At 37.1% G+C, this 14,457-nt stretch overlaps 1 protein-coding gene across 2 annotated transcripts in view; it reads right to left on the bottom strand.

Annotated features, from left to right (window-relative positions):
* Nucleotides 1–14,457, bottom strand: part of TMEFF1 (transmembrane protein with EGF like and two follistatin like domains 1) — a 94,458-nt gene that overhangs the window by 46,563 nt on the left and 33,438 nt on the right. For both annotated transcript variants that reach the window (XM_057548692.1, XM_057548693.1), the window contains exons 3-4: nucleotides 4,085–4,214; nucleotides 877–903 (exon numbers count right to left, since the gene is read on the bottom strand). In XM_057548692.1, coding sequence (XP_057404675.1) covers nucleotides 877–903; nucleotides 4,085–4,214 — 157 coding nt within the window. The remainder of the gene's footprint in view (nucleotides 1–876; nucleotides 904–4,084; nucleotides 4,215–14,457) is intronic.

The raw sequence follows: 14,457 nt of genomic DNA, 5'->3' as shown, positions 1-14,457 counted from the left end.
TGAACATGTCCATTTAAATTAAATTCTATTGTTGGACAGTTTAAATCTTTTTTTTTTTTTTAAGGTCAAACTGTCATCCTTGAAATTCTTTCTCAGAACAGTTCTTCTACTCTCTAGGTGACCTTCAAAGTCCCTTCCAACTCTAAAATGTTAGGATTCTATGAAATGTAGAAGGGTGGAATAAGGTTTCAGATAGTACTGAAAGGATCACAACTGTAGTTTTCATTTGCATAAGTGTGAATTTTACCAGAGTATGTTTTTTCTTTTAGTGCATCCCCAGAGCACCTCAAACTTACTTTGCATACAGTGGATACTCATTAAGAATTACTGCCTCATTAGACCATGAAATAGATCAGTCATTCTCAATTCTAATAATTCAGAGTAAACTGAATTACCAAATATTAGTTTTTCAAACAGTTTTTAAATATTGTACCTTGAAAATTCCTTATGAGCAAAAATTTGTAAGCAAGGGATGGGAGAGTGTTATATACTCTGGTCCAAGCTAAAATCATCTGGGGATGATCCTAAGGAGAGGGTACCTTGGTGTAACTTCAGTTTAACAGGAGCAACATTTCCCCTTTGTCTGACAACAAACCTATAATGAAAAATAAATGCAGGAAAAAAAGAATGCTAAGGGCTAAGGGGGATAGAGGGATTGGGGGTGACAGCTGAGGGGTACAGGGTTTCTTTCAGGGGTAATGAAAATGTTCTAAAGTTGGCTGTGGTGATGAATGTACAATTTTGTGAATATACTAAAAGCCACTGAATTACATACTTTCAATGGGCAAACTGCATGGTATGTGAATTTTATCTCAATAGAGCTGTTTTTAAAAAGTGAAAGAAAAAAATGCTTTTTAACGGGTATTTGAAACTTACCTCCCTCTCCAGATCCAGAACCATTATCTGAGAAGAAAAAGAATGAATATGAATACTTTTCCTGGAAATCTCATCTTATCAAATAGTAAAATTTCTTATCAAAAATAAAACTGTGATATCCATTCTCATGTAGCCCCTTTTCTCATTTTTTCTGGGTATCTAACAGTTTATTCTTATATACTTATTTTGTACCTTTCTTCAAATATAAATTACTTGGACATACATAATCCATACCTCATACATCTTTGTAGCCCATTCAGGAAATACCCAGGTGCCTTGTACAGAGTAAAAACCAATAAATATTATAAAGTAAATGGCTAAATAGAAATAACTTTAAATAACTCACTTAAAAGGTAGAAGAAATTTTTAATTTTGTTAAAGCTTGAAAGGAATAAAGAATAAACTGCTTTTATTAAAAAGGGAGGAAAAGAGCTTTGGGTCTTGCTCCAAAAATCTTCTTCATTAAATCTGTGGATAACAGCCAAAAGCCAAAAGATATGAAAAGCCCCAAGGTTTAGAAGGAAAGAACCTCAAGGTTGAGGTTTTCATATTACTGATGAAATTAACTTCCTCTAGGAAACCTCACCAGAGGGAATCTCACCAAGGTGTAGGTGAGAAACTTGTTACTAGTCAAATTAAAGAGCCTCCCTCAAAGTTACCAGCAAGAAGCCAGAGTAAAATGTAATTAATTTAAAATATGTATTTTATAATCCTAAAAGAACCAACATATGGCGCAGAGCATGTTGAAAAGAGGGCAATGGTGCAGTATCATAAGTGTGGAACAGAGATGGCAAGTGATGAACTAAACACTTTACCCAGCACTTTCTAGGGAGGAGGATTTCCTAGAGAATCCATTCCAGTTCTTCAAATAGTTCTCCAGAGTAGGAGACACCCTCAACAATATCGCTCCCTTCCCCCCTTCCCTTCAATCTCCTGCAGACTGTAATAAAAGTCCCAAACGTGGTAGAAACAGGAAGAACTGGAAAAAAAATGCATATTTTATGTAGCATCCACTTCAACTCTTCATGGGATTTTATACAAAGTCTTACATTGTATTCATTTTGATTGATCAACCATAAAAAAATTATATCTTCTCTGAGAAAGTAAAGAGGAAAAGAAAGAGTAAAAGAGCAGAAAAAAAGACAAGGAAAAAGGGAACTCAAAAGTATTTTTATTACCAAACTTTTCTTAGGAAAACTCTCTTTGTCCCTTCTATTCCATATACATTGACTGGGTACTTATTATGTGTTAGACAACATACACATAATAAGTAAAAGGTAGATATAAACTGATAAATAAGACAGTTCCAGTGCATGACATACTTACTCACTCCCAATCTTTTTTCCAACTAATGTCCAATTTTAATAAATATAATATCTCATACCTTCCTTAAGGGTCATTTAAAATTGTGAAATAAATTAAATATACTGTGACTATTCTGATAATGAGGTTGAGTTCTTCTTGTCAATCATATTTTCACTGGACACACGCCTTCCCCTGCCCCAACCCTGGGATTATGATATACCTCCCTAGACAGGACATAGTACTTTCCTGTTGAGAAACAGGATCTGGCCAAAGGCAGATGTGTTGGATAAATGAAATACAGTACGATATTTACATAGAGATATGCACAAAGTGTGAATAAATTCTGCCAGGAGATACCAGAGAAGAAAGATTTCACAGAGTAGAAAAGGCTTAAGCTCAATCTTAAAGCATAAAAAAGTTCTCAAATAAGCAAAGGAGAATGTTGTTCCTAGCACAGGGAATAGGACCAACACCAGACCAAATGACATGAACAACTCTGGCCCCAGCCAGAAGATAACAAAATCAATATAGCACCTTATAGCTTAGCTCATTCAATTCTCACTTAACCCCAGGAGATGACATCCATCTAACAATTTAGGTATGTAACTGGGGCTCAAAGCAGCTAAGTGACTTGTGTAAGGTCATACAGTAAACAAGAGCTGGAGTTACTTTAAAGTCAAGTCTTGTAACCCTAGTGCAGTGCTCTTTCCAGCTCTTTCCACTCTGCCTCCCAATGCTTAATATTCACTGCTTATCAAAGCAGTTGGTGTCTTAAACTTCTCATAAAGGATGCATAATTAATTTGGGATTATAAAGAACGCCATATTCCTTTTTAGTTACTAAATCAAGTCTGTGAAACATAATGTACTTAGAGAAGTGTATAAGAACCATATCAAATGATAGTCTATTGGCCTAAGAGCATCTAATTATTTAGTGTATGGAAAAGAATTTGGCCTTGCCCAAAGAGAGTTTTGGCCTTCGCCCTCAGCTTCTGGAAGGCAGTCGATGTTTAGGAAGGGTGTTGACCACATCAGACCTTAGGGTGGGACAAGCCACACTCAATACTCTTAGGGCAGGGGCTGGCCACACCAGAAATACCAACCACACAGTTCAGAGTGGGGGCTTTGAGTCATGTGGTATTAGTGTACCTGGAATTTGAGATCAACCACATGGACCATCAATCAATTACGCTTATGTAATGGAGCCCCAATAAAAACACAGGCACTGTAATATACAGGGAAAGAAAGGAAATGGAGTATCATATAAGAATAGTCTCCACCTTTACTGCTAACCTTCATACAATAATTCTATTACAATACCTCACTCTGCATCCCTGCCCCCAAATACAAACGCAAGTAAGATACTAATATTAATGCCTTCTAAAATTAACCATTACCAATTCAGGAAGGAAAAGACAAGGAAGTAAATACAAACAATTGGGGGAGGTGGATGACGAGGGCTAGCAAACAGAAATGAGAAGATATAAAAAGAGAAGAGATTGGACAGAGACACATCCTGGGATGCTACTAAAGACTTCCTATGGATACTCCCCACTCCTTCCCCACCCCCCAAGATAAAAATCAACAAAATGGATCCCATAGCATTTCCCACCCCAAACCTTATCCTGTCTTATATTCAAACCGTAAGGCAAAAGATATGCAAAGTCCCCACCAAAAAAAAGCATTAAGCATTAAAAATGTCCTGAGAAGTAACATAGTCAGTACAAGACTACCTGGGGTTAAAAAGCAACGCGAAATGGAGGCAAAAAAGAGCTCCCCCATTCCCCACATAATCATCACCAATCCATACAGCAGTTTTGGGAATAAACCTCTGACTGGAAACTTCCTCTTACAAGTATGGCAGAACCATTTCTAACATTTTTTCAGAAGAATATCACACATACCAGAGTAGCATGGTCCCCTTGCTACTACTGTTATCTCTTTCTGGTGCTTACAAGCAGCCCTTCTGAGGAAGCATTCATTTTGGTACGTGTCCCCATTTGATCCACAGACGGGAATATAATTTGTATGGCACTGCAAAAGAAACAAAAATAAATTCTCAGACTAGGCATGAATATTAATAGTTCATTTCATATTCATGAAAGCAATACCATAGTATTATGACATACTTCTACTACAAAAGAGTTTGTTCTTTTATTTGGTTTTTAAAAAGAAGAGTTATGCTACTTTCTCATACCTTTTTTCACATTCATAATGAAAATTAACTATCAACTATCCATAAAAATGAGAATGAAAATCCCTATCCTATCTACATCATTTGCTTGTGATCCAGGGAGATAATATAAGAGGAAATGCTTGCCAATGTTTGTCATGAGCACTAATGATGTAATGTCATTTCATTATTATCAAAATTCACTTATTCAATACCTGTAGTACACAAAGTCTCAAGGTAAACGCTAGAGTAGAAAAATGAACTCTGTTCTCAGAGACCTTACGATCTTGGTAGCAAACCATATAAATAGGAAATATATATATATATATATGATCATGTACTAAATCAAAAGTATAGACAATAAGTGTAATATCTAATACCTATTACTGTAAACTGAAGTATTCAAGAAAAGCCTCCTCAGAGAAAGTGATATGTGAACTGGGTCTTGAAGGATTAGTAGATGAAAAGAAAAAAGATGATTCATGTTTGAGAAATGACACTGAATTGGTATGTTTAAAAAACTTTAACACTTCTAAATGTCAAAAATATCATAAAGAACTAAAGTTTTAAAATCTGGGGAAAAAAAAATAAAATAAAATCTGGGGAAAATAGTATAATATGACATAACTTATTACTAAAAGAGAGACAGTACAAATTAATACAAAAGACAAATTTACAAAAAATAACAAATGGTCAATTAATATATAAAAAATGCTGAGTTTCACTAGCAATCAGAGTGGTACATGAAAACAATGCTATATTTAGCTTATAAAACTGGTTATTAGACAAACAAAAAATTCAATTTGGTGGGCATACCAATATACCTGTTGTGCTAATTTAAACTGGCTCAATCTTTTGAGAACATAATTTAACAATACATTTCAAGAGTTCTAAAAAAGAAATGTGATTTTTTATCTAGAATTACACATTTAGGGATATATCTGAAGGAAACTATTATAGATGAAAATTTATTACAATCATTTCAAATAGAAATGTATTCATATCTAAAACATAGAAACAACCTAAATATCCAACCAGGCAATATTTATTTAAACCATGCTATATCTGTTCAAGGAGTCACTGAGCATTACCCTTTATAAGAATACTGTGTGACAGAAAAAGATGTTAGGTGAAAAGTAGGTGATAATACCATATACGTAACTTCTGAGAATTTTGTGCCCTTTTTTTTTGGATGCGTTGGATCTTTGTTGCTGCGCGCGGGCTTTCTCTAGTTGCGGCGAGCAGGGGGCTACTCTTCGTTGCAGTGCGTGGGCTTCTCACTGCGGTGGCTTCTCTTGTTGCGGAGCACGGGCTCTAGAGCACAGGCTCAGTAGTTGTGGCTCACACGCTCTACAGCGCAGGCTCAGTAGTTGTGGCGCACGGGCTTAGTTGCTCCGCGGCATGTGGGATCTACCCAGACCAGGGATCGAAGCCGTGTCCCCTGCATTGGCAGGTGGATTCTTAACCACTGCGCCACCAGGGAAGTCCCTGCCATTTTTAAATGTATTATCTAGTCCACAAAACTGAATGCAAATTTCTTAAATAATTCGATAATATAAAATAAAAATATAGCAAGAAAATAAATTACATATATATACACATATATATCTCATTTAGAAAAAATAAATATTCATAGAGTAAATCCTGGAAGAAAACACCAATAAATTTTTCACATTACTTGTCACCATAGTTTTTTATTTCCATGTGTATGGTTTTTTGTATTTCTCAATTTTTCTGCAAAGAACAAGGCTTACTTTTATCATTTATTTACTTTTTAAAAAGTGGTCAACTTACTTTATGAATCTTAAATATGGCATGCTACCCCAGGTCAAACACTGGTAAAAACAATTTCTAATAAAATATTTTATAACCAAGTTGATTTGCTATACAATATCAGCAGACTCCTACATCAACTTTAGTTAAAATTAAAATTTTACTTTAGGATGCCTTCCTATACTCCTCTAATTCTTCAAGGATCACTTACTTTATTCTCTCCCCCCTAAAATGTACACAATAACTTGTATGATGTCTACAGGAATCAATGTTACTCTGTAATTATACAATGTATAATTAGCAAAAAAGACCATAAGCTCCAAGATGTCAAATGCTAAGTCCATGGACTTCTCAAGCCAACTCTTCACTCAACAAACATTTAATAACTTTCTAACGTAGTGCTCGCAAAGGTACTAATATCGCCCCCTAGGGGTGGGTGCCCCTATGGAGGCATTTTTGGTTGTCACAATGAGAACGGGACATTACTGTCATTTAGCAGATGGATTCCAATGGTGCTCGGTGTACGGCAAAGGAAAGGATAGTTCCACACAACATACATACCATACAATTTCTGAATGCATCTCTAGCCATTCATGTAGGAACTATGGTAAGACCATATACAAATAAGACTGTTCTAGCTTCTCCTAATAGCTTTTATTCTAGCATCCACCATACCTCTACTTTTTTGTTTTCAAATACTACTAGTATGAAATTGCTACTGATGATCTTTTTAAAAATCCAAATATTCATTATAAGTAAATATAAGCATCTGACTATATTGTCTTCTAGTGTAATCATGCCCAAACATTTACATTTTGAAATAGTTATTTTACTATAAATTACTTTCATTTCTCCTTTACATTGCAAGTGTATATTATAGTGATTTCTTTAATTATGTGTTTATGTAGGTTACATTATCTACAAATTTCATTTAAGAATAGAAAAGAAATGGAATACAAATTATTGGTTATAAAAATGCGTTATTAAGTCTGATAGGGCTGAGAATCTATATGGTAATAGCTAAGATTTATTGAAGAGTTTCTATCTAGTAAACACTGGCTACAACTTTAAATGTCCTAAACTAACTTAAATATAACAATCCTGCGAAGCACATGACTTAGTGCTTAGAGCTGGGGCTCTGAAGTAAAATGCTGAGTTCAAATCCTAGGTTGACCATCCATGTGACTATGGGCTAGCACCAGTGCCATTACCCCTATCTATAAAATGGTAATTATAATAGTATCTACCTAATAAAATTGTTATGAGGATTAAATAAGAGAAATCCATCTTTAGCATTTACAGCTAGCCATAGTAAATTCACAACAAACATTAGCTGGTTCTGCTACTGCTATTATCATTTCTGAGTCTTAAGTCTTGCCCAAGGTCACAGCTAACAAATGGAAGACCCATGACTCCTGACAAGTGATGTTCTCTCACCACTACACACCAGTTTTTCAGCAGGATCTCACTATATGTCACTTGGTGGTAGTGAGTAGGGGGCTTAAAACAGTGTAGGCAATGTCCCTGAAATGCAAACTAACGAGCACATACCAAGGAGTGAGCATGAGATGGGAAAAGCAGACCTACAGTTCTTTGGCCATTCTGTTTCCAGAAGTCTCTTTTAAGAGCCTCTCATTATGCTATGGAAAAATTAAGGGATTTGGGCAATTTTAACAACATACAACTTCTGACTTGGGCACTGACTCTAACCTAAGGTCTGCCTCCTCCATACTGCCACTCTTGCTGGGGGAAAGAACTCTCCCCTACACCTTCTCTTTAGCTGCAAGAGTGGTTTGAAGTCGTTTACAAAGGTGCAGCAGTGTACAACTCTGCAGCCACATTCATTCAAGCATTTATCGTGTACCTACTGTGTCAGGAACTGTGCTGAATACAATAAATAATATTAACAAACTTGTGATGGTTACTTTTATGTGTCAACTTGACTGGGCCCCAGGGTGCCTAGATTAAATATTATTTCTGGATGTATCTGTGAGGGTGTCTCTGGATGACATTAGCATTAAATCAGTGGACTGAATAAATGCCCTCTCCAATGTGGGTGGCATCACCTAATCCACTGAGGGCCTGAATAGACCAAGAGGTGAATGAAGGGAGAATTAACTCTCTGCGTGACTGGTGAGCTGGGACCTTGGTCTTCTCCTGGTTCTCAGGCCTTTGGACTCAGACGGGGACTTATATATCAGCTCCCCTGATTCTCAGGCCTTCAGCCTCGGATTGGAACCACACCACCAGCCTTTCTGGGCCTCCAGCTTGTGGACTGCAGATTGTGGAACTTCTCAGTGTCCATAACTGAGTGAGCCAATTCCTTATAATCTCTTTCTCTCCTCTCTCTCTCCATATATACATCCTGTTGGTTCTGTTTCTCTGGAGAACTCTGACTAATACAAAGGTCTAATAAGTGGACACAGTACCTAGCAAGAGCAGACACTAAAAAACTCAGGAAAAAAGACATAGGCCCAAGAACTCCAGTCAGAAGAACAAAGAGAAAGAAAGAAGAAAGAAAACAGGGAAAAAGCCACAGGCACTCTTCTTTGTATATTACCCAGGTTTTAATGAAAAGATGCAATACTGATCATTCTTCTTTGTTCAACATTAATAAAAGTAGCTTTGCTTATATATGTGGCAAGATGTAATAGCTCCTATCAACAGGCTGAACAAAACAATTTTAGAATTTAAAATCCTGTTATTATCTGTTAAAACGTGTTTAAATTATGTCCCAGAAAGCTTATATTAACACTGAAAGCATAATGAATCATAAGCAAGGGGGTTTTTTTGAATTTTATTTTATTTTTTTATACAGCAGATTCTTATTAATGTCTCTTTTATACATATTACTGTATACATACCAATTCCAATCTCCCAATTCATCCCACCACCACCACCCTCCCCCCACTTTCCCCCCTTGCTGTCCATACGTTTGTTCTCTACATCTGTGTCTCTATTTCTACCTTGCAAACTGGTTCATCTGTACCATTTTTCTAGATTCCACATACATGCGTTAATATACAATATTTGATTTTCTCTTTCTGACTTACTTCACTCTGTATGACAGTCTCTAGGTCCATCCACGTCTCTACAAATGGCACAATTTCGTTCCCTTTTATGGCTGAGTAATATTCCATTGTATATATGTACCACATCTTCTTTATCCATTCATCTGTTGATGGACATTTAGGTTGTTCCCATGACCTGGCTACTGTAAATAGTGCTGCAATGAACATTGGGGTGCATGTGTCTTTTTGAATTACGGTTTTCTCTGGGTATATGCCCAGTAGTGGGATTGCTGGGTCATATGGTAATTCTATTTTTAGTTTTTTAAGGAACCTCCATACAGTTCTCCATAGTGGCTGTATCAGTTTACATTCCCACCAACAGTGCAAGAGGGTTCCCTTTTCTCCACACTCTCCCCAGCATTTGTTGTTTGTAGATTTTCTGATGAGGCCCATTCTAACTGGTGTGAGGTGATACCTCATTGTAGTTTTGATTTGCATTTCTCTAATAATTAGTGATGTTGAGCAGCTTTTCATGTGCTTCTTGGCCATCTGTATGTCTTCTTTGGAGAAATGTCTATTTAGGTCTTCTGCCCATTTTTTGATCGTGTTGTTTGTTTTTTCAATATTGAGCTGCATGAGCTGTTTATATATTTTGGAGATTAATCCTTTGTCCATTGATTCTTTTGCAAATATTTTCTCCTATTCTGAGGGTTGTCTTTTTGTCGTTTATACTTTCCTTTGCTGCACAAAAGCTTTTAAGTTTCATTAGGTCCCATTTGTTTATTTTTGTTTTTATTTCCATTACTCTGGGAGGTGGGTCAAAAAATATCTTGCTACAATTTATGTCAAAGAGTGTTCTTCCTATGTTTTCCTCTAAGAGTTTTGTAGTGTCTGGTCTTACATTTAGGTTTTTAATCCATTTTGAGTTTATTTTTGTGTATGGTATTAGGGAATGCTCTAATTTCATTCTTTTACATGTAGCTGTCCAGTTTTCCCAGCACCACTTATTGAAGAGACTATCTTTTCTCCATTGTATATCCTTGCCTCCTTTGTCATAGCTTAGTTGACCACAGGTGCATGGGTTTATCTCTGGGCTTTCTATCCTGTTCCATTGATCTATATTTCTGTTGTTATACCAGTGCCATATTGTCTTGATTACTGTAGCTTTGTAGGCTGAAGTCATGGAGTCTGATTCCTCCAGCTCCGTTTTTCTCCCTCAAGACTGCTCTGGCTACTTGGGGTCTTTTGTGTCTCCATACAAATTTTAAGATTTTTTGTTCTAGTTCTATAAAAAATGCCATTGGTAATTTGATAGGGATTGCATTGAATCTGTAGATTACTTTGGGTAGTATAGTCATTTTCACAATGTTGATTCTTCCAATCCAAGAACATGGTATATCTCTCCATCTGTTTGTATCATCTTTCCTTTCTTTCGTCAGTGTCTTATAGTTTTCTGCATACAGGTCTTTTGTCTCCCTAGGTAGGTTTATTCCTAGGGATTTTATTCTTTTTGTTGCAATGGTGAATGTGACTGCTTCCCTAATTTCTCTTTCTGATCTTTCATTGTTAGTGTATAGGAATTCAAGAGATTTCTGTGCATTAATTTTCTATCCTGCAACTTTACCAAATGCATTGATTAGCTATAGTAGTTTTTTTGGTGGCATCTTTAGGATTATCTACGTATACTATCATGTCATCTGCAAACAGTGACAGTTTTACTTCTTTTTTTCCATTTGTATTCCTTTTATTTCTTTTTCTTCTCTGATTGCCCTGGCTAGGACTTCCAAAACTATGTTTAATAAAAGTGGCAAGATTGGACATCCTTGCCTTGTTCCTGATCTTAAAGGAAATGTTTTCAGCTTTTCACCATTGAGAATGATGTTGGCTGTGGGTTTGTCGTATATGGCCTTTATTATGTTTTTCTGTTTTGCTTTGTTTTTAATTTTATTTATTTATTTTTATTTTTGGCTGCATTGGGTCTTTGTTGCTGCACACAGGCTAAGCGATGAGCGGGGGCTACTCTTCATTGTGGTGCCTGGGCTTCTCATTGGGTGGATTCTCTTCTTGCAGAGCACAGGCTCTAGGCGTGCGGGCTTCAGTAGTTGTGGCACTCAGGCTCAGTAGTTGTGGCTCACGGGCTCTAGAGCGCAGGTTCAGAGGTTGTGGTGCATGGGCTTAGTTGCTCCACGGCATGTGGGACCTTCCCGGAGCAGGGCTCAAACCCGTGTCCCCTGCATTGGCAGGCAGATTCTTAAACAATGAGCCACCAGGTAAGCCTGGCCTTTATTATGTTGATGTAGAGTCCCTCTATGCCCACGTTCTGGAGAGTTTTTATCATAAATGGATGTTGAATTTTGTCAAAAGTTTTTCCTCCATTTATTGAGATGATCATATGTTTTTTTTCAGTTTGTTAATATGGTGTACCACATTGATTAATTTGCATATATTGAAGAATCCTTGCATCACTGGGATCAGTCCCACTTGATCATGGCGTATGATCCTTTTTTTTTTGATAGATCTTTATTGGAGTATAACTGCTTCACAATACCATGTTAGTTTCTGTTGCACAACAAAGCAAATCAGCCATATGCATACACATGTCCCCATATCCCCTTCCTCTTGAGCCTCCCTCCCATCCTCCCTATCCCACCCCTCTATGTCATCGCAAAGCACCGAGATGATCTCCCTGTGCTATGCTGCTGCTTCCCACCAGCCAACTATTTTACATTCGGTAGTGTATATATGTCGATGCTACTCTCACTTCACCCCAGCTTCGCCCTCCCACCCCATGTCATCAAATTCATTCTCTATGCCTACATCTCTATTCCTGCCCTGCAACTAGGTTCACTGGTACCATTTTTTTTTTTTTTAGATTCCATATATATATGTTTGCATATGGTTATTTGTTTTTCTCTTTCTGACTTACTTCATTCTGTATGACAGACTCTAGGTCCATCCACCTCACTACAAATAACTCAATTTCATTTGTTTTTATGGCTGAGTAATATTCCATTGTATATATGTGCCACATCTTCTTTATCCATTCATCTGTTGATGGACATTTAGGTTGGTTCCATGCCCTGACTATTGGAAATAGTGCTGCAATGAACATTGGGGTACATATCTCTTTTTGAATTAAGGTTTTCTCAGGGTATATGCCCAGTAGTGGGATTGCTGGGTCATATGGTAGTTCTATTTTTAGTTTTTTAAGGAACCTCCATACTGTTTTCCATAGTGGTTGTATCAATTTACATTCCCACCAATAATGTAGGAGGGTCCCCTTTTCACCACACCCTTTCCAGCATTTATTGTTTCTAGCTTTTTGATACTGGCCATTCTAACCGGCGTGAGGTGATACTTCATTGTAGTTTTGATTTGCATTTCTCTAATAATTAGTGATGTTGTGCATCTTTTCATGTGCCTCTTGGCCATCTGTATGTCTTCTTTGGAGAAATGTCTATTTAGGTCTTCCACCCATTTTTTAACTGGATTGTTGATTTTTTTGATATTGACCTCCATGAGCTGTTTGGATATTTTGGAGATTAACCCTTTGTCTGCTGTTTCATTTGCAAATATTTTCTCCCATTCTGAAGGTTGTCTTTTCGTTTTGTTTATAGCTTCCTTTGCTGTGCAAAAGCTTTTAAGTTTCACTCGGTCCCATTTGTTTATTTTGTTTTTATTTCCATTACTCTAGGAGGTGGGTCAAAAAAGATCTTGCTGTGGATTATGTCACAGAGTGCTTTTCCTATGTTTCCCTCTAAAAGGTTTTTTTTTTAATAAATTTATTTACTTATTTATTTATTTATTTAAAGCTGTGTTGGGTCTTCGTTTCTGTGCGAGGGCTTTCTCCAGTTGCGGCGAGTGGGGGCCATTCTTCATCGCGGTGCGCGGGCCTCTATCGCGGCCTCTCTTGTTGCGGAGCACAGGCTCCAGACACGCAGGCTCAGTAGTTGTGGCTCACAGGCCCAGTTGCTCCGTGGCATGTGGGATCTTCCCAGACTAGGGCTCGAACCCAAGTCCCCTGCACTGGCAGGCAGATTCTCAACCACTGCGCCACCAGGGAAGCCCTCCTCTAAAAGTTTTAAAGTGCCTCATCTTACATTTCAGTCTTTAATCCATTTTGAGTTTATTTTTCTGTATGCTGTTAGGGAGTGTTCTAATTTCATTCTTTTACATGTAGCTGTCTAGTTTTCCCAGCACCACTTATTGAAGAGACTATCTTTTCTCCATTGTATATCCTTGCCTCCTTTGTCATAGATTAGTTGACCACAGGCGCATGGGTTTATCTCTGGGCATTTTACCCTGTACCATTGATCTATATTTCTGTTTTTGTGCCAGTACCCTACTCTCTTAATTACTGTAGCTTTGTGGTATAGTTTGAAGTCGGGGAGCCTGATTGCTCCACCTCCATTTTTCTTTCTCAAGATTGCTTTGGCTATTCGGCGTCTTTTGTGTTTGCATACGAACTGTAAGATTTTTTGTTCTAATTCTGTGAAGAATGCCACTGGTAGTTTGATAGGGATTGCATTGAATCTGTAGATTGCTTTGAGTAATATAGTCATTTTCACAATATTGATTCTTCCAATCCAAGAACATGGTATATTTCTCCACCTGTTTATGTCATCTTTAATTTCCTTCATTAGTGTTTTATAGTTTTCTAAGTACAAGTCTTCCACCTCTTTAGACAGGTTTATTCCTAGGTATTTTACTCTTTTTGTTGCAACGGTAAATGGGAGTGTTTCCTTAATTTCTTTCTGATTTTTCGTTGTTGGTGTATAGGAATGCCAGAGATTTCTGTGCATTAATTTTGCATCCTGCAACCTTATGGTGTATGATCCTTTTAATGTGTTGTTGGATTCTGTTTGCTAGTATTTTGTTGAGGATTTTTGCATCTATATTCATCAGTGATAGTGGTCTGTAATTTTCTTTTTTTGTAGTATCTTTGTCTGGTTTTGCTATCAGGGTGGTCATGGCCTCATAGAATGGGTTTGGGAGTGTTCCTTCCTCTGCAATTTTTTGGAAGAGTTTGAGAAGGATGGGTGTTAGCTTGTCTCTAAATGTTGGATAGAATTCACCTGTGAAGCCATCTGGTCCTGGACTTTTGTTTGTTGGAAGATTTTTAATCACAGTTTCAATTTCATTACTTGTGATTGGTCTGTTCATGTTTTCTATTTCTTGCTGGTTCAGTCTTGGAAGGTTATACCTTTCTAAGAATTTGTCCATTTCTTCCAGGTTGTCCATTTTATTGGCATACAGTTGCCTGTAGTAGTCTCTTAGGATGCTTTGTATTTCTGCAGTGTCTGTTGTAACTTCTCCTTTT

This window comes from Balaenoptera acutorostrata, chromosome 6 (assembly GCF_949987535.1).
Source record: "Balaenoptera acutorostrata chromosome 6, mBalAcu1.1, whole genome shotgun sequence".
NCBI classification, from domain to species: Eukaryota; Metazoa; Chordata; class Mammalia; order Artiodactyla; family Balaenopteridae; genus Balaenoptera; species Balaenoptera acutorostrata.
This window is presented reverse-complemented; position numbering and strand designations above follow the sequence as displayed.